The following is a 23,425-nucleotide window of genomic DNA, read 5'->3' as shown; positions in this document are numbered from 1 at the left end:
GACACACTGGTGGCAATTGCCCAAGCACGACAAGCTGTAGTGCACAACCCACAGTGAGTTGTGAATTTTGCAGCACCACAACCATCTTGAATGGCTTGCATTAGGGTGGGACACAAGTCTTCTAGTAAAGTAGGAAACACCAGGGTGACGGAATTCCAATGAAAATATAGGCAGTTGATGTTGACAGGCTGTAATGCCAAGCTAGTGGGGAAGAACACGCATTTCCCTAAAAGCTTTGAGGTGCTTCGCCTCTCATTTCTGCAGGGTGGTAGGGAAAGCATTAGGTCTGTCCCTCCTTGTGGATTCTTGCACCTTCAAGCTTTCTGGAGTTGGCTGCTGTGTTATGAAAGCCAAGGCAAGACAAGAGTGCCTTGCTACCTGCCTGTTTACCAGCACAATGAATGAGACACTGCAGGGTCACAGCATGGTCCTGGGCCTGTCTGCTCCAACACGTCAATTTTTCTCCCTCTGTGGCTATGGTAGGTGTTTTCAATGTTGCTAGCCCACCATGGAAGATGGAGGCCCTAGGCAGTTGCTCAGTTTTTTCGATGCCTTAAAATGCATTTGGGTCGTGGGGCCTGGAACACAAATCTGAAAGCTGAAGCAGAGGAAGGCACGGCATACAATGCAACATTAAGAGGTCATAGAGCAGTGGGGAACAAACCATTTCAGGATGATGATCAGAAGTCATTGGACCCCGACAGCAGTTGGCATGTGACATAAGAGGAAGTGGGTGGGTAGTTCCTGCAGTGGGCAATAAAAGTAAGGAAAATGCCTCGTAGGGGAGCACCTGATGACGTCAAGAATTGCTGGTGGCAACAAAACTAGAAAGGCCAGGTAAGGAATAGGGGTCTGCAAGTGAGGTCGAGAATGAAAACGGGGATCACAGCAGGAGGGGGCAAGTAATATTAACAATGTTTTTGTAATTGGTATTCAGAACAGAAATAGTCAGACAATATTTCTGCATGCAGTATTCTGACAATCAAAATGAGGATCAGAAATGGATGTGCATACTGAACCTTTTGCAATTGTGTTTTTTCCTAAAGACAGAGCAATAAATTGGGCGGTTTTACTAGAGAATTAAATAAATGTACAGGAATACTGTATGATTGTGTTAGGGGCATTTTGCATTTCCTGTCTAGGACCACCATGGTTCATGTAGCGGATCCAGACAAGTTAAAAAAGCTTGTGGGAACGCTGCCATTCCTGTCTGAGTTCAGCCTGCTAAGTTGAATGTACTATTTACCATGTTCCAAATCAAGAGTAGGATGACGGCAGAAGTGGGCGGAGGCAGGTGTTTCTTTCCTGGCCCAAGCTGTCACATCCAAAAGTATCAGGGAATACATGGTGGCAGAATCACTTATTGCTATGTTGTTAAAGCTGATTAGACGATGGAGGCTTAGTACCATGATTCTACTACCAAAGCTTAGGCAGAATAGCAGCGAACGGGTGTGCCTCTACAACACATCATTTTCCATTACACCAATTCATAATTGTTAATAATTTCGTCAAAGGACCATCTGTAATGCAATTTTGGTACTGTGTGTGAAAGTGCAATGGGTAGGGTTCAGTACAGTAACAACTTACACCTAGTGGAAATATAGGTTAACTAGTTACACGGTGACAGGTCCTATTACACTTCAAAATGAAACTAGAACTTTATCTAGATCAATTCGTCAGCAACCAAAAAAAGAGTATGTCAACAACTTGATCCCACAGACACAGTTTGCAACTGGTGAAATTAAATTTCCACCCTGAACATTAGAGTATTCGCACTAGCAAGGTCGGACGTTCACTGACATTTCCATAAATATTTCACTAACAATTCAAACATTTTGGGTTACGCTGAATTCACTTATCTTTACAGTATAGTTAAAATAAAACAAGTTAATTAACTCAGGGACATCTTAAGGATTTTGAGGGCCCTGGGCGAAACCTATTTTGGGGACCCCTGCTCAGAACAGATTTGAATTTATGAATCAATTTCAGCTTTTGCATGGCCTTTTTAGCGAGGTCCGTAACAGTGCACAGGCACAATCGTCCAAATTCAAAATGTGTTTTGTTAGTGATGTGTTTTCAGTATTATAACACAGCCGCAGTTCACTAATATTACTTAAATAATTCTTGTGACGCCATCCTATTTCTCATAAGTAAGGTCCTACTGTGATCTAAAAGAAACTTTTTTTTCTGGATGTTGCATGAAGAATAAACACATTTCTCTGCAATATGTCTGTACTAGAATCAAACATCACCCACATTAAGTATAAATTAAAGGAAATTACATTTAGAACAATCTGCTAAGAATTACTGGCTAAGAGCTGGCTCTGTCCGGGGTGAGGGACCTGAAGACTGGGACCGTGGGCCACAGTCCACTTTGCCCAAGCCTCAAAACGTCTTTGACTTACTTTCGGTCACGTTCTTTCTGATTGGTACAGGTCGTACTGATTTCTTGGTTTAATTCACAACCAGGCGCCAGACTAGACTCGGAATGAATACAGATGTAAATAAATCACCGTTGTCATGTAATGGTACATTATAACGCAGATGGATTTTCGTGAATTTGTTGGAACAATGTAGCAGCACATACACAAGCATTTTCAATGCACTAGGTCTCGCACATTTCGAACAAGTTGATTGTCATCTTTTGACACCAGCGCCCACGAACAAAACAAAAAAAAAGTGGAAACTGAGAAAAGACCACTTAACAAAATACAATAAAGTTAGCTTTAATTTGTTTTGCAGTTTTGCTTGTCCTGCTGGGCACGTTTTCGCCAGTCACAAGCCTTATGTTTGCAGGGCACTTGAAGTTAGAACAAAATAGTACTCAATCACTTCGGGAGCAGCAGATGGGCAATAATTAAGTTTAATCAATTAGTGCTTGATCTCTGCTCCCACACAGAGGAACGGAAATTATGCCATGCGTGCCTTGACGAATTACAAGTCTGTAAAGGTGAGTGCCAGGCAAACCAACAAATGGTGAGCGGCAGGCGGGCTCCAAGCCCTTTACTTAACACAACAGTGTCTCGCATTCGAGACGCATGCGGAAGCACAAGCACTCGCAGGCTCGACCATAATAAACAGCGCTTCGGTGTGTCCCAATCCCTTGTCTATGAAAACGCGCAAAATAAGGAGCTGATTCACGAACAGCCAAGTGTTAAGCACGTCACGTTTGCCACAATGACACAACTCCATGTGTGGCTCCATGAGACATCGCAATTGGGTTACGTATGTATCTGTGGAAAGATTTCCGAATTGACTCAGGCACCTGCATAGGAGTTCAATAAAGGAAGGTGCAGAAACCGCAGGAGCGACATATCAAAAGCGATAACAATGCAACAGCAATACTCTCCTTTATTACTATACAATGGCCCTCATTTGGACTTCTGCGGTCTTTTTCAAAGACCGCCGAGTTACCGCCAGGCTGAAGACTGCCAGTGCAGGCGGTTTTCCGCCCAGTGTATTATGACTGCTGGCAGCCCTCTGCCCTTTTTCAGACGGAAATCTGCCAGAAGCCATACTGGCGGTCGGCGGTGAAGTGGAGGCTGCTTCACCTCCACGTCATCAGAACACCGCCTACCGAATCACAACCCAGGATTCGGTGTGGCGGTGTTCTGGTGACGGGGAGCTGGCGGCAGAGCAGCCCCCATGGATCCCGTTCCCTCCTGGAGGATCACCGGACAAGGTAAGGTGATCGTTCGTTAGGCGAAAGGGGTGGGGGTGTGTTGTGTGTTGTGTGCGTGCATGGGGGTGTGCGTGTGTGTGGGGGTGTGAGTGCGTGTATGCATGCGGGGGGTGTTGTGTGTATGGGAAATGTGTGCGTATATGTCTGTGTGCGTGTATGTCTGCATGTATGTGTAGTAATTGTGTGAGCATGCGTGTAGGGGGTTGGGGTGTGTGTGTGACAATGTTTTTGGGTGGGAGAGGGGGTCCTGCCACCTTTAGGAGGTGGTAGGGGGGTCATGGGTTTGGTGGGAGGACTCTGGGGAGGGAGATGGGGGAGACCCCTATCAGTGGCAGGGAGCGAATTCCCTGGCACTGATAGTGCCTACCGCCATGGATTTCGTGGCAGTACAGAACCCCACGAAATCCATATGTGGGGTCATGATACCGCCGGCCGTCTAGTGACGGGCCGCCGGACTGGAGACCGAAGTCTCCAGCCCAGCGGTCGTTACCACCCTTGCAGTCGGAGTGTAGAAGTGGCGGTTTGGTATGGCGTTAACCGCCATGCTTGTAATTTCATTTTTTTTACCGCCGGTCTGTTGGCGGTATTACCTCCACTTCTACACCGACCGCCAGGGTTGTAATGAGGGCCAATATATTTAAAAATTCACTCTATATCACACTTCCGCCGCTGCCAAGTGCCGTAAATAACTGACTTTGCTATGTTACCCAATTTATGATATGCAATTGATCGACTACGGAAGCAGGAAAGGCTGAACTTGTCCGGCTCTGATTCAAACTAGTGATCTCCAACAGCGGTAAAGGTAATCTCACTGTTTAGCGCTTTACATATATGCCATTGCATGTTCATTGTCTATGTTGCAACACTTCACAAATATGCATTGGATTTTCCACAAAACGTCCTCCGCGGTCTGAGCGTCAGCATCACAGAACACTGCAATGCGGATTTATCGTGACGCACTTAATAATATAAAGCACAACAGGAATACAAAGCAGTCATGAGATACACGACAAAGGTGGTGAGAAAGGCCAAAGAAACGCTCTTACTGTACCTCGAAAGTACTCCACTCTTGCAGGCTGGATCTTCCTTGGTGGCTTTACCGAGGCGTGTTTGTTTTCATTGTTTCTGAACAACGCCAGCCGCACAGCTGGATCTAAAACGAAAGAACACTTTGAAATGAGTCAAAGGGCAAGACCTGCCTAGTCATTCTTTCAAGATCACGTTACTTATTATTAAGACATTGAGTGAAGAGAAAATAAACGGCTTCCCTGACCTCAAAGCTGCAAAATATACTCAACACAAAAACAAAGCTTCATCAATACTGGTTCGTGAAACAAAACTATTTACCCTTGCCACTGCACATTTTCAGCTTTGGAGGAGCCAAAGCACGGATCTCAAGATAATGCGGCGAAAATGAAACCTTGACAGAAAGTCACACGACATGGATTCCATCAGAACAAATACAAAAATCTAGTAATCTTCACTTTTTCGTGGATAAAAGTGATTTGTCTTCGGCTACTGTGTATTTTGTTTTTAACTTCAATCAACAGAAAGCGCTGCAAATTATACGAACAGAATGTTTTGATTAAAATATATGCAGATACTTAGTATCTTTACTTGAATCGGGCAAAACTCTTCTTTTCTTCTTTGCAACAAAGCAGATGTTTATCGGGACACCGAAATAGCCTTGAGCACCATAATGAATGGTTTCAACTTAAATAGCAAACATTGGCAAAGCCAATAAATTCCACCTATGTGGGAGCTATTGGCTTTGCAATGTCTTGTAGCCATGGTGTAGGGCAGCGTGGCTGCTGTCCATGGCTAAAGGTTGGTGGTGTGGCATAGAGGAGAGTGGAGTATAGTGATGCAGAGGAAAGTCGAGAGGAGTGGCGTAGAGTAAAGTGGAGTGGCTCAGAGGAGAGTAAAGAGGCGTATTGTGAAGTTGCGCATAGTAAAGTGGCATATTTGTAGAGTGGAGTGGTGTATGGTACAGTGGCGTAAAGTTGAGTGACAGAATGAAGTGGAGTAGCATGGATTGGAGTGGCGTAGTGTGGAGTTGTATAGAGTGGAGAGCCATAACGCAGAGTGGCATAGAGGAGAGTGGAGTGGTGTAGAGTGGCGCGGAATAGAGTGGCACAGTCAAGTGGAGTGGCGTAGAGTAGCGTGGGGTGAAATTTTGTAAAGTGGTGTGGCGTATAGTAGAGTAGAGTGTCACAAAGTGGAGTGGCACAGAGTAGAGTGGGGTAGAGTAGGGTGGGGTGGCATAGAGTGGAGTTGGGTGGGTGGGGTGGTGGAGTGGCATCGAGTAGAATGGCATAGAGTGGCATGGAGTGAAGTACAGTGGAGTGGTGTGGAGTGGAGTGGCATAGAGAGGTGTACAGTGGTTGAAATGGAGTCGCTTACAGTAGTGCATCTGTGGGTGTAAGTAACTAAAACTTTGATAGAGATGGCTGATAGGGTAAAAGCAACATAAAGAATAAGCCTTAAAACAATCAAAAATGTTAAACTGCTGGAAAGACTGCAAATACATGCAGTGCCATGAACTTATCAATTGTGAGGAAAACCCCAATGTAAAACAAAAACACATCTTTTGAAATCAAGAAAACCTCATGTAAAATAAAAGCACATCTGTTGAAAGCATTCTTCAAAATAAAAGTACATCTTTTAAAAGCATGTGTCACCCTTGTTTTGTAAATAAAGAGCATAATTTAATGCGCCAAATGGTATCTCAATTTTACAAAAGCATCAGTAGAGGTGGCAGATGGGGGAAAAGCAACATAAATAGGAAGCTGCATGCCAGGGATAAAAGAAGGAAAGCACATTGTACGTCCATGAAAAACACCCAAATGCTTATTAATCGAAAGATTGTAAAAGAGAGTGACAATGAAAGCAACCAATGGTATGTTGTGGGCGGGTTGGAAGCCCAATGAATAGTAAACAATACATATAGCAGCACAGCACATGCACTGTGTAGGCGAGAACTAAAAATGACCATACGAGCAAAGCATATGCTTCAAAGGGGTGAAAAACTCAGGCAGGCGCTGGACATCTGTTACACTATTTTAAGTAGCACACATCTGCCAATTATTTATCCCCTTAGCACCTTTTATTCGTAAACACACGTTTCTGTAGTTATGAATCTGTTCATGGAGGATAATCACTATAGGTGCCTGTGGACAGGCCATATTCAAAATAGAGAGTGGCACTATTGTATGTTGCGTTCCCTGCGGATGAATTCTGAAGCCAGAAAGGGGCCGATGTGAGGTATTTTCAGGGCTGTGGCTGTGCAGTGTATGTCGGTGGGGACGTATTATCTGACACCCCTACCTAGTCTATGTCAGCTGTGTATGTCCAGTTACCCTGAGTCTTGGTAGATGTCATACTGTATGACCTTTCCTACATGTTAGTGGAGTGTTTATGAATGGAGTCTAATGGGCTGCTTGTATTGTGTTGATTCTGATGTCAGAATGCTGTCTTAGCGATTTGTGTCTCTAATGGGAGCACTGCCCTTGTAATGTACACTGTATCTGCTGTTCCATTGTTTTCCTGTACCTGCGTCTTTCTCTATCTTTTTATCCAGCGCCTCTGTTCTCAGAAGCGCATGAGTTTTCTTACATGCTAGGGGTATTTACAGAGCACAGTGATCAGTAATTACCTGGCTTTTTGGCGATTTATTTTCACACAGACAAACTCAAGGCTAAGATAGCAGGTTTACAGGATAGTTGATCTCTTGAGGGGATTGAAGGAGTTTTCGACAGGGACATGTCCATCAATAGTGAAGTAAGAACAGTGCCGCCAGGGCCCAATATGTCTTTCTTATTATTGAACCACAGCTAAAGGAATTTTCATTACTTCTATTAGGGCCAATAATACCCAAGACATGCCACTGCCCTTCAATGTCCCCATGACCCTAGCAAATGCGGGTGTGGTATGAAAGGAGTGTTTTTACTATGGTGGTGTTTCATAAAGTGTTTCAACACTTCAACCTAACCAGAGTGAGCAAGAGCTGTGCCAGGTATGATCTACGCAGGATACTCTGCATGGAGAGTTAGAGTAGTACATCCATCCACCTGACCTGTGTCAGGTACGTAAATGTAATATAGGAGGCTACCTATGGGGGCTATATGATAAATGGTTGGATGGATGAGAAGAGAGAGACAAAACAGAGAGGAGAATTCAGGTAATCGATTAGATAAGAATGCAACTGTCCAGAGATAAATAATCTGAACTTGACAGCCCTGCTCTGTGTAACTAATCTAGGATATCTCTCCTTTCTGTAATAGGTCAGGAGTTGCTCTGCTCCCATTGAAAAGGGAGGCCTAGCAGTGAATAACAGGGGTCTAATGGGATGAACAAGAGGTCAGCCAGTTGAACAGAGATTTGCCCTGCTAAGGAAAAGTGGCACACAGCTCTACGGTCTGTGGCAAGTGAGGTACAGTTGTGCAGAATAGCGAGTGAGGGGCAGTACCGTGTCTCTCTCTGCTGCCTGTACATCACCAAGATAAAAACAAGATTTTCCCTCTGGTTCTAGCATTTGCACTTTGGCAACAAAGGCCACCATTTAAACCTAACCAGTATTAATATTACACTTGGGCAATACATCAGTCTAAAATTCAACTACTATTGCCAAGGAGTGACACTCAAGGAGACAAGTCCTTACCCTTTGCTCCAGTGAGTTGGGTGAACGTTAGGTGGAGATTCCAAGCTAGACGTATTATGGTGCAGTCGAAGAGATGGAGCATCAAGAGCCATAATGACCTAGGAGAGGCTCCGTTAGTCCTCATCCTAATCATGGGTGTGGAGGAGATAGGTTCACTCATAGGAATCTTGATGTCTTTGAGATGTTCTGCATGTGCCTGCTTGCTGTCTTCTGCTACCTTGCAAGTCCACTTTTTATGGACTGAGTACCTGTAGCTTACCTAGTTTTCCTGAAAGCAATTTGAAAGATTGTACGAACCCCAAACTCATAATTGGTAATGTACAACCATGAACAAATGAGAAAAAGATGAAACTCCTGGCACCCTTGAGCAAATTCCCATAGCTGTGGAACTGTATTCAGGAGCTTCAGAGGACCATGGGCTACTGGGTTAAAATTCTCACAAACACAGAGTGATGTAAATTGTGCTTCCAAATAGTCTAAAACAGTGCTTAATTTGTAAAATAATACATGCAGGGGCCCAAACGTTTGCTCAGAAGATGGAGCCGGTTTTGCAGAAGGTCGGTGTGCTGAATATCAGGGCTGCATAGCCTTGTTCCGTCATGCATCTTTAATCCATCACCAGACATTCCCTGTAGGAAAGTTACTCTTTTTGTGATGGTTCCTTCCACTTTTTGCCTGTTCATCTGTGTGTTTAGACTGTCTTCACTGGGATCCAGCTAATCAGGACCCCCAGGGATTGTGCTTTCGCCTCCAAATTTGGTTGCCCTAGTGCCCTTTACAACCCAAAATTTGCATACTGGTGTACCCCTGTAAGTCCCCAGTATATGGTACTTAGGTACCCAGGGCCTTGTTACACCAGAGGTCCCCCATGGGATGCAGCATGTATTATGCCACCCATAGGAGCCCAGGCAAACTATGTCTGCAGGCCAGCCATTGCAGCCTGCATGAAAAGGTACATGCACCCTTTTACTGCTGGTCACTGCACCAGGTTACAGTAAGTCACCCCTATGGCAGGCACTCCTAGCCCAGTGGGTAGGATGCAGGTGCCTGAGTGTGAGGGCACCCCTGCATGAGCAGAGATGCCCCTACAAACTCCAGTTCCAATACACTGGACTTCTTAAGTGCGGAATGCCATTTTATGTGTGTACTGGCCACAGGGCACTTACCTGTGGTCCAGCTACATAATGTTAACTCTAAACCTAGGCATGTTTGGTATCAAACATGCTGGAATCATACCCCAATACTAATGTCAGTATTGGTGGCATGATTTCAAGCACTTTGGGGTCTCCTTAAAGGACCCCCTCCCCCCCCACTATTGCTCCTGCCAGTCCTCCAGGGTTTGCGGGCAGCACATGCTGCTGCAGCCCCTCAAGCAGGTTTCTGCCCCCCTGCTGCTTGACCAGCTCAAGCAGGTGAAGGAAGAACAAAGGATTTCCTTTGGGAGAGGGAGGCAACACCCTCTCCAATGGAAATAGGTGTTACATGACTGGGGAGGGGTAGCCTCCCCACTCCACCAGCTTGCTTTGCAGGGCACATTTGGTGCCCTCCTTGCATGATCCAGTTTGCACCAGTCCAGGGACCCCCAGTCCCTGGTCCGGCGCAAAAACACACAAAGAAAGGGGAGTGACCACTTCTCTGTCCATCACCACCCCAGGGGTGGTGCCCAGAGCTTCTCCAGGTGGCCATTCTATTCTGCCATCTTGAAAACAAGATGTGCAGAGGCCCTGATCTGGTTGGTCAGGACAGGTAGGAGACGGACATCAGTGACTCCCTCCAATAGGTAATCACCCTACAGGGTTATATCTCAGAACCACGGGTGCCTAAACCACCCGTGGCTCAACAACAAGGTTGGAACAACGACCTTGTTCTAACCAATAATGCCTTTACCACGAATGAGTTTACAACGATTTTACCGTTGTACATGCATTCCTGGTAAAGGCATTAGCAATCAGCATGCACGACCCAGCATGCTTCCACCCCAGCCCCCCACCCCTTAAACCTAAACCCTGACCCCCTCCCTCCTAAACCCTAATCTCCCCCAGCCTCCACCCCAAAAACTAAAAATACCCCGAGTCCCCACCCCCGCCCCAAAAACCTAAACACACCAATCCTCCAACCCAACACTTAAACCTAAACCCTGCCCCCCCAAACCCTAATCACCCCGAGCCACCCCCCCCAAAAACAGCCCCAGTCCCAGCCCAACTTACCTCCTCCTTCACCATGTCCACTCTGACTCCCTTCTTCTGTACCTTAACCACGCATGTACGTTGTTCAGACCTGCGTGGTTAAGGTACCAAAACCAGGAAGTCGTGGAAAACAAAAGCGTTGTTTCGCTTTCGTTTTTCACAACCACGTGGTTCTGGACTCATTCTTCTGGGTGTTTCCCACCCTGCAGAGCGACCAATCCCCCTGGTAGGACTATTTAGGTACTCTGACCTGGGACTGCCCATGCCAATGCAGATGGCCTTTCCCGGTTCTTCCACTTAGACAATGAAGACTCTCTTGGGAAAGGTTAGTCTCACCATCTTTTGTTTTGGGGGGTTGTGTAGGAAAATGCCACTGTTGGCATTGTTACCCCTAACCTTTTGCCTTTTGTTGACGCTAGTTATGATTGAAGGTGTACTGGGACCCTGCTAACCAGGCCCCAGCACCAGTGTTCTTTCCCTAAAACTGTACCTTTGTCTACACAATTGGCACAGCCCTGGCACACAGTTAAGTCCCTTGTAAAAGGTACCCCTGGTACCAAGGGCCCTGTGGCCCTAGAATGTCTCTAACGGCTGCAGCATGTATTATGCCACCTTGGGGACTCCTCACTCAGCATATGCACACTGCCTCACAGCTTGTGTGTGCTGGTGGGGAGAAAAAGACTAAGTCGACATAGCACTCCCCTCAGAGTGCCATGCCCACAACATACTGCCTGTGGCATAGGAAAGTCACCTCTCCAGCAGGCCTTACAGCCCTAAGGCAGGGTGCACTATACCACAGCTGAGGGCATAGCTGCATGAGCACTATGCCCCTACAGTGTCTAAGCCAATTCTTAGACATTGTAAGTGCAGGGTAGCCATATTGAGTATATGGTCTGGGAGTTTGTCAGAAACAAACTCCATAGTTCCATAACAGCTACACTGAATACTGGGAGGTTTGTATCAAACTTCTCAGCACAATAAACCCACACTGATGCTTGTGTGGGATTTATTGAGGAATGCACACAGAGGGCCTCTTAGAGATGCCCCCTGTATGCCAGCCCAACTGCTAGTGCTAGGCTGACCGGTCTCTGCCAGCCTGCCACTTCCAGACAAGTTTCTGGCCACATGGGTTGAGTGCCTTTGTGCACTCTGTGACCAGGAACGAAGCCTGTCCTGGGATGAGGTGCTTCACACTCCCCTTGCAGGAACTATAACACCTGGCTGTGAGCCTCAAAGGCTCAAGCCCGGTGTTACACCGCCCCAGGGCACTCCAGCTAGTGGAGCCCACCCCCCCGGACACAGGCCCCACTTTTAGCAGCAAGTCTGGGGAAATAATGAGAAAAACAAGGAGGAGTCACCCCGTCAGCCAGGTCCACCCCTAAGGTGACCAGAGCTGAAGTGACCTCCTCCTTGAAAAATCCTCCATCTTGTTATGGAGGATTTAGCCCAATAGGAATAGGGATGTGCCCCCCTCCCCAAAGGGAGGAGGCACAAGGAGGGTGTAGCCACCCTCAGGGACAGTAGCCATTGGCTACTGCCCTCCAGCCCTAACACACCCATAAATTTAGTATTTAGGGACGACCCCGAACTCAGGAAATCAGATTCCTGATGACCTACAAAGAAGAAGGACTGCCTAGCTGAAAAACCCCACAGAGAAGAAGGAAGACGACAACTGCTTTGGCCAAAGCCCTACCAGCCTGTCCCCTAGTTAAAAGAACCTGCACCAGCGACACATCAAGCGGGCCCAGCGACCTCTGCTGACTCAGAGGACTGCCCTGCACCGAAGAAGGATCAAGAACTCCCGAGGACAGCGGACCTGTCCAACCAAAGAAAGAAGAAACCATCTTTAAAGGGACACGCACCTCAGCAGATGCGTGAGTCCCCACCACTCTGTACCCGATGCCGTGTCCAGAGAAACCAATGACCCAGAGAGGACCCCCAGGCGACTCCGACGACGTAACCACCCTGGGTTGACCTCTCTGCACCCCCACGATGATGCCTGCAGTGGGAATCCAGAGGACCCCACAAACCGCAACTGCCCGGGACAAAGATATCCGATACCTGGAAAAGCAATACACACGCAGCCCCCAGGCCTGTGAGAAACCGACCACCGGTGCAGCAGTAACCAGCAGGTGGCCCTCACCCTTGCCCAGTCGGTGCCTGGCCCGAGAAGCCCCCCTGTGCCCTGCCTGCCACGTCTGATAGACGCCTGGGTCCCTCCATTGAAACCTATTGCAAACCTGAAAACCTGTTTGCCCACTGCACCCAGCCGCCCCTGTGCCGCTGAGGTTGTGTTTTGTGTGCCTGCTTGGGACCCCCCAGTGCTCTACTAAACACCCCTGGTCTGCTCCCCAAGGACGCAGGAACTTACCTGTCAGTAAACAGAGACTGGAGAACCCCCTGTCTCAATACGCACCCATGTTATTTGGGCTCCTCTTTGACCTCTGCACCTGACCGGCCCTGTGTTGCTGGTTCTGGGTGTTTGGGGTTGACATGAACCCCCAACGGTGGGCTACCTATGCCCCACAGACTGAACTTGTAAGTGCTTTACTTACCACATTAACCTAACTGTACTTACCTCCCACAGGAACTGTTGAATTTTGCAGTGTCCACTTTTAAAATAGCTTATTGCCATATTATAAAAACTGTGTACATTACTGTTTTGATTTAAGTCCTAACTATACCTATGCAAAGTACCTTACATTTAATGTACTTACCTGCAATTTGAATCTTGTGGTTCTAAAATAAATTAAGAAAATAATATTTTCTATATAAAAACCTAATGGCCTGGAGTTAAGTCATTGAGTGTGTGTTCTCATTTACTGCTTGAGTGTGTATAATAAATTCTTAACACTACCCTCTGATAAGCCTAACTGCTCGACCACACAACCACAAATAGAGCATTAGTGTACAAGTTGCTCCCCCTGCAGGAACTGTAACACCTGACTGTGAGCCTCAAAGGCTCAAGCGCCAGGCTGGATCCGGAGACTTTTCTTTGAGCAGTACCTCTGCGCACCGTCAGGTGGTGTCGGTCGACTCCGCGGGCGCCGTGTTCGCTGTGATGATGTCACGGTCGTATACCGGCGCCACCCCACCGCGCTGATGTCAGTTTCTTTTCACAACTTTCCACGCCAGTAGCGCGGAGCATGAAGAACACAGAGTGGTGCGCCAAAACTAGGGCCCTCAAGGGAAAGTTCCTGTCACTAAAAATCAGTTCGCAGTGCGGGGATGATGGGCGGGTCGATAAGGAATCTGCAACTAGAATATGTCTCTACCAGATATTTCGTTACCGAAGGTAAGTAACTTGTACATCTGATAGAGACTTCTAGTTGCAGATTCCTTACCTTTGAATAGATACCCGAGCAATACCATCCCCAGTGGTGGGCCTGCAAACCAAGATCACACTAAAAAGTCCTGCAGGACCAAACAGCCAAAGTAGCCGTCCCTTCGGACCTGACTGTCTAGGCAGTGGTGCTTGGTAAAAGTGTGCAGAGATGCCCACATTGTTGTCTCCAAATATCCAGGACTGGAACGCCCCGTGCTAGCGCCGTGGAAGCAGCAGTAGCTCTGGTGGAGTGAGCTCGTAAACCTTCAGGAGGTTGCTTTTTAGCCAGAGCGTAGCACATTTCGATGCATAAGACTACCCATCTTGAACTGGTCCTCTTCTGCACCGCCTTCCCCTTCTTTGCACCCACATATCCAACAAAGAGTTGATCGTCCACCCGGAAGTCTTTGGTACGATCAAGATAGAACACTAACGCTCTTTTTGGGTCCAGACGATGGAGTCTCTCGTCCTCATGAGAGGGATGTGGGGGTGCATAAAAGGTAGGCAAGGCGATGGTCTGTCTCACATGGAAGGGTGTCACTACCTTAGGTAGAAAAGAAGCCCTCGTGTGAAGCACCACTTTGTCAGGATGTACAGCAAGAAACTGTGGCTTAGATGACAGAGCCTGGAGTTCACTAACTCTACGGGCAGTAGTGATGGCAACTTAAAAGACAGTCTTTATAGTTAAGAGCCATAGAGGACAGATGTCAAGAGGTTCAAACGGGGTACACATAAGGTAAGATAACACCGGGCTGAGATCCCATTGGAGCATTGTAAGGAAATGCCTCCTTGGCATGGTTACCCCCTGACTTTTTGCCTTTGCTGATGCCAAGTTATGATTTGAAAGTGTGCGGAGGCCTGATAACCAGGCCCCAGCACCAGTGTTCTTTCCCTAAACTGTACCTTTGGCTCCACAATTGGCACACCCTGGCATCCAGGTAAGTCCCTTGTAACTGGTACCCCTGGTACCAAGGGCCCTGATGCCAGGGAAGGTCTCTAAGGGATGCAGCATGTCTTATGCCACCATAGGGACCCCTCACTCAGCACAGACACACTGCTTGCCAGCTTGTGTGTGCTGGTGGGGAGAAAATGAGAGTGCCATGCCAACCTCACACTGCCTATGGCATAGATAAGTCACCCCTCTAACAGGCCTTACAGCCCTAAGGCAGGGTGCACTATACCACAAGAGAGGGCATAGGTGCAGGAGCACTATGCCCCTACAGTGTCTAAGCAAAATCTTAGACATTCTAAGTGCAGGGTAGCCATAAGAGTATATGGTCTGGGAGTCTGTCATACACGAACTCCACAGCACCATAATGGCTACACTGAAAACTGGGAAGTTTGGTATCAAACTTCTCAGCACCATAAATGCACACTGATGCCAGTGTACATTTTATTGTGAAATACACCCAGAGGGCATCTTAGAGATGCCCCCTGAAAACATACCCGACTTCCAGTGTGAGCTGACTAGTTTTGCCAGCCTGCCACACACCAGACATGTTGCTGGCCACATGGGGAGAGTGCCTTTGTCACTCTGTGGCCAGTAAGAAAGCCTGTACTGGGTAGAGGTGCTTCTCACCTCCCCCTGCAGGAACTGTAACACCTGGCGGTGAGCCTTAAAGGCTCACCCCCTTTGTTACAGTGCCACAGGGCATCCCACTAGTGGAGATGCCCGCCCCCTCTGGCCACGGCCCCACTTTTGGCGGCAAGGCCAGAGGAGATAATGAGAAAAACAAGGAGTCGTCACTGGCCAGTCAGGACAACTCCTAAGGTGCCCTGAGCTGAGGTGACTCTGACTTTTAGAAATCCTCCATCTTGCAGATGGAGGATTCCCCCAATAGGATTAGGGATGTGCCCCCCTCCCCTCAGGGAGGAGGCAGAAAGAGGGTGTAGCCACCCTCAGGGCTAGTAGCCATTGGCTACTAACCCCCCCAGACCTAAACACACCCCTAAATTGAGTATTTAGGGGCCCCCAGAACCTAGGAAGATAGATTCCTGTAACCTGAAGACAAAGAAGGACTGCTGACCTGAAGCCCTGCAGAGAAGACGGAGACACCAACTGCTTTGGTCCCAGTCCTACCGGCCTGTCTCCCCACTTCGAGAAAAACTGCAACAGCGACGCATCCTCCAGGGTCCAGTGACCTCTGAAGCCACAGTGGCCCTGTTCCAAAGAAACTGCAACTTTGCAACAAAGAAGCAACTTTTAAAGACCACACTTTTCCCGCCGGAAGCGTGAGACTTTCCACTCTGCAACCAACGCCCCCGGCTCGACCTGCGGAAAACTAACTCTACAGGGAGGACTCCCCGGCGACTGCGAGCCCGTGAGTAGCCAGAGTTGACCCCCCTGAACCTCCACAGCGACGCCTGCAGAGGGAATCCAGAGGCTCCCCCTGACCGCGACTGCCTGTTTCAAGGAACCCAACGCCTGGTAAAGACAATGCACCCGCAGCCCCCAGGACCTGAAGGAACTGGACTCCAGTGCAGGAGTGACCCCCAGGAGGCCCTCTCCCTAGCCCAGGTGGGGGCTACCCTGAGGAGCCCCCCCCTTGTCTGCCTGCATCGCTGAAGGGACCCCTGAGTCTCCCTTAGAAACCTATTGCAAACCTGATGCCTGTTTGCACACTGCACCCGGCCGCCCCTGTGCCGCTGAGGGTGTACTTTTTGTGGCTGCTTGTGTCCCCCCCGTTGCCCTACAAAACCCTCCTGGTCTGCCCTCCGAAGTCGCGGGTACTTACCTGCTGGCAGACTGGAACCGGGGCACCCCTATTCCCATTGAAGCCTATGTGTTTTGGGCACCACTTTGACCTCTGCACCGGACCGGCCCTGAGCTGCTGGTGTGGTAACTTTGGGGTTGCCTTAAACCCCCAACGATGGGCTACCTTGGACCCAACTTTGAACCCTGTAAGTGCTTTAGTTACCTGTGAACCTAACAAATACTTACCCCCCCAGGAACTGTTGAATTTTCCACTGTGTCCAATTTTAAAATAGCTTATTGCCATTTTTCCCAAAACTGTACATGCTATTGTGATGATTCAAAGTTCCTAAGATACCTGAGTGAAAAATCTTTCATTTAAAGTATTGTTTGTAAATCTTGAACCTGTGGTTCTAAAAAATAAACTAAGAAAATATATTTTTCTATATATAAAAACCTATTGGCCTGGAATTGTCTTTGAGTGTGTGTTCCTCATTTATTGCCTGTGTGTGTACAACAAATGCTTAACACTACCCTTTGATAAGCCTACTGCTCGACCACACTACCACAAAATAGAGCATTAGAATGATCTCTTTTAGCCACTATCTTACCTCTAAGGGGAACCCTTGGACTCTGTGCAGGCTATTTCTTACTTTGAAATAGCACATACACAGCCAACTTCCTACATTGGTGGATCAGTGGTGGGGTACAAGACTTTGCATTTGCTGGACTACTCAGCCAATACCTGATCACATGACTAAATTCCAAAAATTGTCATTAGAAACTGATTTTTGAAATTTGAGCTATTTTTCTAAATTTTCAAAAGTCCTGCTAGGGCCTTGTGTTAGTCCCTGTTAGCATTTCTTTTAGAGTTTAAAAGTTTTGTATAAGTTTGAATTTAGTTCTAGAGATAGTTTTAGATTCTTAAAAAGTATTCCAACTTTTAGAAACAAAATGTCTGCTGCAGAAGAGATGGTGGTGGAACTCAACCTCACTCCTTACCTGCATCGTAGGATGTCAGAGTTAAGGTCTCTGCAAAATCAAAAAGATAAAAACTGGTTCAAACCCTACCAAAGTACAGCTCCAGGAGCTTTTGGCAGAGTTTGCTAAAAACAACACCTCTGATGAGGCCCTCACAGAGGGGGACACTAGTGATTTGGAGGAACTCCCACCTCCAGTCCTAGATAGGGAGCCCAGGGTTTCTCCAACCCTGACTCCACAAGTGATAGTCAGAGATGCTGCTTCTCTCACAGGAGAGTCCAACAGCTCTGGAAGCATCGAGAGCAGTCTCAATGAAGATGCCCTCCTGCTAGCCAGGATGGCCAAAAGATTGGCTTTGAAGAGACAGCTCCTAGCCATAGAAAGGGAAAGACAAGAGATGGGCTTAGGTCCCATCAATGGTGGCAGCAATTTAAATAGGGTCAGAGATACTCCTGACATGCTAAAAATCCCCAAAGGGATTGTAACTAAATATGAAGATGGTGATGACATCACCAAATGGTTCACAGCTTTTGAGAGGACTTGTGTAACCAGAAAAGTAAACAGATCTCACTGGGGTGCTCTCCTTTGGGAAATGTTCACTGGAAAGTGTAGGGATAGACTCCTCACACTCTCTGGAAAAGATGCAGAATCTTATGACCTCATGAAGGCTACCCTGATTGACGGCTTTGGATTCTCAACTGAGGAGTACAGGATTAGGTTCAGGGGAGCTAAAAAATCCTCGAGCCAGACCTGGGTTGATTTTGTTAACTTCTCAGTCAAAACACTGGATGGTTGGATTAATGGCACTGGTGTAAATGATTATGATCAATCTGTTTATGAAAGAACACCTGTTAAGTAACTGTTTCAATGATAAACTGCATCAGCATCTGGTAGACCTAGGACCAATTTCTCCCCAAGAATTGGGAAAGAAGGCAGAGCATTGGGTCAAGACTAGGTTGACCAAGACTTCCACAGGGGGTGACAAAAAGAAAGGGGTCACAAAGACTCCCCAGGGGAAGACTGTTGAGACATCCAAGGGTAAAAGTAAAGTGTCTTCTACAGGGCCCCAAAAACCTGCTCAGGAGGGAGGGTCCAAAGCCTCTTCACAATCCAATTTTGGGTACAAGGGTAAAAGCTTTGATCCCAAAAAGGCCTGGTCTCATAGCTGTAATCAGCAGGGACACCAAACTGGAGACAAGGCCTTTGCCAAGAAAGGTTCCACTTCTACTACTACTCCAGTTAGCACTGGAATAGCCAGTCTCCAGGTGGGATCAACAGTGTGCCCAGAGCAAATCAGGGTTCACACTGAAGCTACATTAGTTTCTGAGGGTGGGGTGGACTTAGCCACACTGGCTGCCTGGCCCCCTAATATGCAAAAATACAGGCAGCAACTCTTAATTAATGGGACTAGTGTAGAAGGCCTGGGGGATACAGGTGCCAGTGTCACAATGGTGACAGTCAAACTGGTTTCCCCAGGATAATACCTGACTGGACAAACCTATCCAGTCACCAATGCTGACAATCAGACTAAAGTACATCCCATGGCTATGGTAACTTTAGAATGGGGAGGGGTCACTGGCCTGAAACAGGTATTAGTCTCCTCAGATATCACTGTAGACTGTTTGCTTGGAAATGACCTAGAGTCCTCAGCATGGGCTGAGGTAGAACTCAAAACCCATGCAGCCATGCTGGGTATCCCTGAACTGGTGTGTGTCAAGACAAGGGCACAGTGCAAAGCTCAGGGTGAAAAAGTGGTGTTGGAGCCTGGAATAATGGCCCAACCCTCCAAGAGGAAAGGAAAGAAGACTGGGGAACCAGCTTCAACACAACAAAAGAAAGGGAACCTCTCTTCTCAGGAAGAAGTTCTGCCCTCTGAGGGAACTGAGCCCATGGAGTTGTAACCTTATCAGGTTGAACTATTAGGCCCAGGGCACCCATAAGGGAACAGTTGTGTAAGGGGCAAGAAACATATCCCTCTCTTGAAGGCCTTAGGCAGCATGCTGCTAAAGAGACCAAAGGAAAAATCACTGGAACACAGAGTCTACTGGGAAGATGGACTCCTCTACACTGAGGCAAGAGATCCCAAACCTGGTGCCTCTAGGAGAGTGGTAGTGCCTCAGGAGTTTAGGAAGTTCATTCTGACCTTAGCTCATGATATTCCACTTGCTGGGCATTTGGGACAAACCAAGACTTGGGAGAGGTTAGTCAACCATTTCTATTGGCCCAACATGTCCCAGAAGGTAAAGGAGTTTTGTGTCTCCTGTGCCACCTGTCAAGCCAGTGGTAAGACAGGTGGACACCCAAAGGCCCCCCTCATTCTACTTCCAGTGGTGGGGGTCCACTTTGAAAGAGTGGGTGTGGACATAGTGGGTCCACTTGAACCTCCCACAGCCACAGGGAACCAGTATTTCCTAGTGGTAGTGGATCATGCCACTAGGTACCCTGAAGCAATTCCCCTTAGGTCCACTACTGCCCCTGCAGTAGCAAAAGCACTCATAGGTATCTTTACCAGAGTGGGATTCCCTAAGGAGGTGATGTCTGACAGAGGTACCAACTTCATGTCAGCATACCTGAAACACATGTGGAATGAGTGTGGGGTGACTTACAAATTCACCACACCATACCATCCACAAACCAATGGTCTTGTAGAAAGATTTAACAAGACATTGAAAGGCATGATCATGGGGCTCCCTGAAAAGCTCAAAAGGAGATGGGATGTCCTCTTGCCATGTCTGCTTTTCGCCTACAGAGAGTTGCCTCAGAAGGGAGGAAGGTTTTCTCCCTTTGAACTTCTGTTTGGCCATCCTGTCAGGGGACCAATAGCTCTTGTAAAAGAAGGCTGGGAGAGACCTCTTCATGAGCCTAAACAAAATATAGTGGACTATGTACTAGGCCTACGTTCCAGGATGGCAGAGTACATGGAAAAGGCAAGTAAAAACCTTGAGGCCAGCCAACAACTCCAGAAGATGTGGTATGACCAAAAGACTGCTATGGTTGAATTTCAGCCAGGGCAGAAAGTCTGGGTTCTGGAGCCTGTAGCTCCCAGGGCACTTCAGGACAGATGGAGTGGCCCTTACCCAGTGCTAGAGAGAAAGAGTCAGGTCACCTACCTGGTAGACCTAGGCACTAGCAGGACCCCAAAAGGATGATCCATGTGAACCGCCTCAAACTCTTTCACGACAGGGCAGATGTGAATTTGTTGATGGTGACAGATGAGGACCAGGAAGCTGAGAGTGAACCTCTCCCTGATCTCCTCTCCACTGACCCTAAAGATGGCTCATTAGATGGAGTGATCTATTCAGACACCCTCTCTGGCCAACAGCAATCTGACTGTAGGAAAGTCTTACAACAGTTTGCTGAGATATTTTCCCTAACCCCTGGTCAGACACACCTGTGTACCCATGATGTGGACACAGGAGACAGCATGCCTGTCAAAAACTAAATTTTCAGACAGTCTGACCAAGTTAAGGAAAGCATCAAAGTGGAAGTCCACAAGATGCTGGAATTGGGAGTCATTGAGCACTCTGACAGCCCCTGGGCTAGCCCAGTGGTCATAGTCCCCAAACCTCACACCAAAGATGGTAAGAGAGAGATGAGGTTTTGTGTGGACTACAGAGGACTTAATTCCGTCACCAAGAAAGATGCCCATCCCATTCCAAGGGCAGATGAGTTAATTGACAAACTAGGTGCTGCCAGATACTTAAGTACCGTTGACTTGACAGCAGGGTACTGGCAAATCAAAATGGCACCAGGAGAAAAGAAAAGACAGCATTCTCCACACCTGATGGGCATTATCAGTTTACTGTAATGCCCTTTGGCTTAAAGAATACCCCTGCCACCTTCCAAAGGTTGGTGAATCAAGTCCTTGCTGGCTTGGAGTCCTTTAGTGCAGCTTATCTTGACGATATTGATGTCTTTAGCTCCAGCTGGCAGGATCACCTGGTCCACCTGAAGAAGGTTTTGCAGGCCCTGCAAGCAGCAGGCCTCTCTATCAAGGCATCCAAATGTCAGATAGGGCAGGGAACTGTGGTTTACTTGGGACACCTTGTAGGTGGAGGCCAAGTTCAGCCACTCCAACCCAAGATCCAGACTATTCTGGACTGGGTAGCTCCAAAAACCCAGACTCAAGTCAGGGCATTCCTTGTCTTGACTGGCTACTACAGGAGGTTTGTGAAGGGATATGGATCAATAGTGACACCCCTCACAGAACTTACCTCCAAGAAAATGCCTAAGAAGGTAAACTGGACTATAGAATGCCAACAGGCCTTTGACACCCTGAAACAAGCTATATGCACAGCATCAGTTCTAAAAGCTCCAGATTACTCCAAGCAGTTCATTGTGCAGACTGATGCCTCTGAACATGGGGTAGGGGCAGTTTTGTCCCAAACAAATGATGATGGCCTTGACCAGCCTGTTGCTTTCATTAGCAGGAGGTTACTCCCCAGGGAGCAGCGTTGGAGTGCCATTGAGAGGGAGGCCTTTGCTGTGGTTTGGTCCCTGAAGAACCTGAGACCATACCTCTTTGGTACTCACTTTGTAGTTCAAACTGACCACAGACCTCTCAGATGGCTAATGCAAATGAAAGGTGAAAATCCAAAACTGTTGAGGTGGTCCATCTCCCTACAGGGAATGGACTTTATAGTGGAACACAGACCTGGGACTGCCCATGCCAATGCAGATGGCCTTTCCAGGTTCTTCCACTTAGAAAATGAAGACTCTCTTGGGAAAGGTTAGTCTCATCCTCTTTCGTTTGGGGTGTTGTGTAAAGAAAGGCCTCCTTGGCATGGATACCCCCTGACTTTTTGCCTTTGCTGATGCCAAGTTATGATTTAAAAGTGTACTGAGGCCTGCTAACCAGGCCCCAGCACCAGTGCTCTTTCTCTAAACTGTACCTTTGTCTCCACAATTGGCACACCCTGGCATCCATGTAAGTCCCTTGTAACTGGTACCCGTGGTACCAAGGGCCCTGATGCCAGGAAAGGTCTCTAAGGACTGCAGCATGTCTTATGCCAGCCTAGGGACCCCTCACTCAGCACAGACACACTGCTTGCCAGCTTGTGTGTGCTGGTGGGGAGAAAATGACTAAGTCGACATTGCACTCCCCTCAGAGTGCCATGCCAACCTCACACTGCTTATGGCATAGATAAGTCACCCCTCTAGCAGGCCTTACAGCCCTAAGGCAGGGTACACTATACCACAGGTGAGGGCATAGGTGCAGGAGCACTACGCCCCTACAGTGTCTAAGCAAAACCTTAGACATTGTAAGTGCAGGGTAGCAATAAGAGTATATGGTCTGGGAGTCTGTCATACACGAACTCCACAGCACCATAATGGCTACACTGAAAACTGGGAAGTTTGGCATCAAACTTCTCAGCACAATAAATGCACACTGATTCCAGTGTACATTTTATTGTGAAATACACCCAGAGGGCATCTTAGAGATGCCCCCTGAAAACATACCCGACTCCCAGTGTGGGATGACTAGTTTTGCCATCCTGCCACACACCAGACATGTTGCTGGCCACATGGGGAGAGTGCCTTTGTCACTCTGTGGCCAGTAACAAAGCCTGTACTGGGTGGAGGTGCTTCTCACCTCCCCCTTCAGGAACTGTAACACCTGGCGGTGAGCCTCAAAGGCTCACCCCCTTTGTTACAGCGCCACAGGGCATCCCAGATAGTGGAGATGCCCGCCCCCTCCGGCCACGGCCCCACAAGGCCGGAGGAGATAATGAGAAAAACAAGGAGGAGTCACTGGCCAGTCAGGACAACCCCTAAGGTGTCCTGAGCTGAGGTGACTCTGACTTTTAGAAATCTTCCATCTTGCAGATGGAGGATTCCCCCAATAGGATTAGGGATGTGCCCCCCTCCCCACTGGGAGGAGGCACAAAGAGGGTGTAGC

The 23,425-nt window shown here is 47.8% G+C and overlaps 1 protein-coding gene across 2 annotated transcripts in view; it reads right to left on the bottom strand.

Annotated features, from left to right (window-relative positions):
* Positions 1-23,425, bottom strand: part of LRRIQ1 (leucine rich repeats and IQ motif containing 1) — a 1,566,481-nt gene that overhangs the window by 432,837 nt on the left and 1,110,219 nt on the right. For both annotated transcript variants that reach the window (XM_069229624.1, XM_069229625.1), the window contains one exon: positions 4,734-4,835. In XM_069229624.1, coding sequence (XP_069085725.1) covers positions 4,734-4,835 — 102 coding nt within the window. The remainder of the gene's footprint in view (positions 1-4,733; positions 4,836-23,425) is intronic.

Source organism: Pleurodeles waltl, chromosome 4_1 (assembly GCF_031143425.1).
Source record: "Pleurodeles waltl isolate 20211129_DDA chromosome 4_1, aPleWal1.hap1.20221129, whole genome shotgun sequence".
NCBI classification, from domain to species: Eukaryota; Metazoa; Chordata; class Amphibia; order Caudata; family Salamandridae; genus Pleurodeles; species Pleurodeles waltl.
This window is presented reverse-complemented; position numbering and strand designations above follow the sequence as displayed.